Genomic DNA, 1,344 nt, shown 5'->3' with positions numbered 1-1,344 from the left:
TTTTTTTCAGGGGTCTAACAGAATATCCTACAAGAAGTTGAAGTAATGAAATAATGAAGTTGAAATAGAAAGTTGAAATAATGAAAAAAATCATTTTCATTAAGAGATTACTTCCACTTTTTTAAGGTACCCTTGTGTTACAACTAGAAAGTGGAGCTACTAACCCCTACTTCGTAGATTGAGAATTAAATGAGAGAAAATTAAGTGCAGTAATATGTTAAAGGCACTTGGTATATACTTACAATATAGACAATATTAAGAGAAACTCTTTCTCACCCACTAAGCAATATTCCATCCCTTATAATTATACCCATTACTTACACCACTGTAGCTCTGAGGGCTGCTAGAGACAAGTTTTAAAATATGAGAACTTTATACCACTGTTGTTATATTATACGGCCATTTAAAATCTTTAATCAAATTTCACCAAAGATTACCAGCCATATTACATGCCATGATTAGCTTTTCTATAAACAACTTTGCTTTCCATGTACAAATCAGTGTTAATGAAATAAAAAGTAGAACCATATCCTAGGCAAAGAACTTTATTAATCTTGTTTCAAACTTTATTCCCAGGCTTCTTCAGCTTAATAAGCTGCAAAGAATGAATTGTGTATAAGCAAAAACTGAAAAGAGCTGCAGTGTCCAAGGGGCTTGGGCTTAAAAATATTAGAGATCTAGATTTTATCAGATCCATGAACAAAATTTTAAAAAGCAGTCATAATATAAAATAGCAGCTCCCAGTAACTTCTTTAAGTTTTATCTTCTTCAGAAGTTGACTCAATTCAGTTTGCTTCATTCTTGGAAGCTTCATCAAAATTCTCCACAAGATCTAGGGGAAGAAAAAAAAGAAAAACTGAAAAATCCCAAATCTACAAATCATCAGATTTTAAAAAGAGGTTAAAAAAATGCTCTAAAAATATATCTTACAGTTAAAAATCAAGATATATACTTAAAAACTTTATTTCCAAAGAGACTACTACCCATCTGGCACATTTTCAAGTATAGGTTCTGGAATGTAATTAAAACAAGGAAAAGAGGGAAATTTATTAATCTAATGACACAGATACTATGCTTAAAAATATGCACATGCCCTCCCCAGTTCCATTTCACCCCAAGAATTAAAACTGAGCAATAGTAATAGATTAGTCAACATGGGGGTCAGAACCAAAGAACACCATCACAAACAATATAAAGTTTTCCTGGATTCCTAAAGGTCACCTATCTAGGCAAAGTGGAAGTATTTCAGTCTAGTGATTCTATTGCTCAATAAACATGTTTTATAACAAAACAATTTATTTTTTTTTTTTTTTTTTTTTTTTTTTTTTTTTTTTTTTTTTTTTT

The 1,344-nt window shown here is 30.4% G+C and overlaps 1 protein-coding gene across 3 annotated transcripts in view; it reads right to left on the bottom strand.

The window, feature by feature from the left end:
- Positions 1-383: 383 nt before the first annotated feature.
- BTF3 (basic transcription factor 3) overlaps positions 384-1,344 on the bottom strand; it is a 9,525-nt gene continuing 8,564 nt past the window's right edge. For all 3 annotated transcript variants that reach the window (XM_059418052.1, XM_059418050.1, XM_059418051.1), the window contains exon 6: positions 384-832. In XM_059418052.1, coding sequence (XP_059274035.1) covers positions 719-832 — 114 coding nt within the window. In that variant the 3' untranslated portion in view covers positions 384-718. The remainder of the gene's footprint in view (positions 833-1,344) is intronic.

Source organism: Mustela nigripes, chromosome 12 (assembly GCF_022355385.1).
Source record: "Mustela nigripes isolate SB6536 chromosome 12, MUSNIG.SB6536, whole genome shotgun sequence".
In the NCBI taxonomy this organism is placed as follows: domain Eukaryota; kingdom Metazoa; phylum Chordata; class Mammalia; order Carnivora; family Mustelidae; genus Mustela; species Mustela nigripes.
This window is presented reverse-complemented; position numbering and strand designations above follow the sequence as displayed.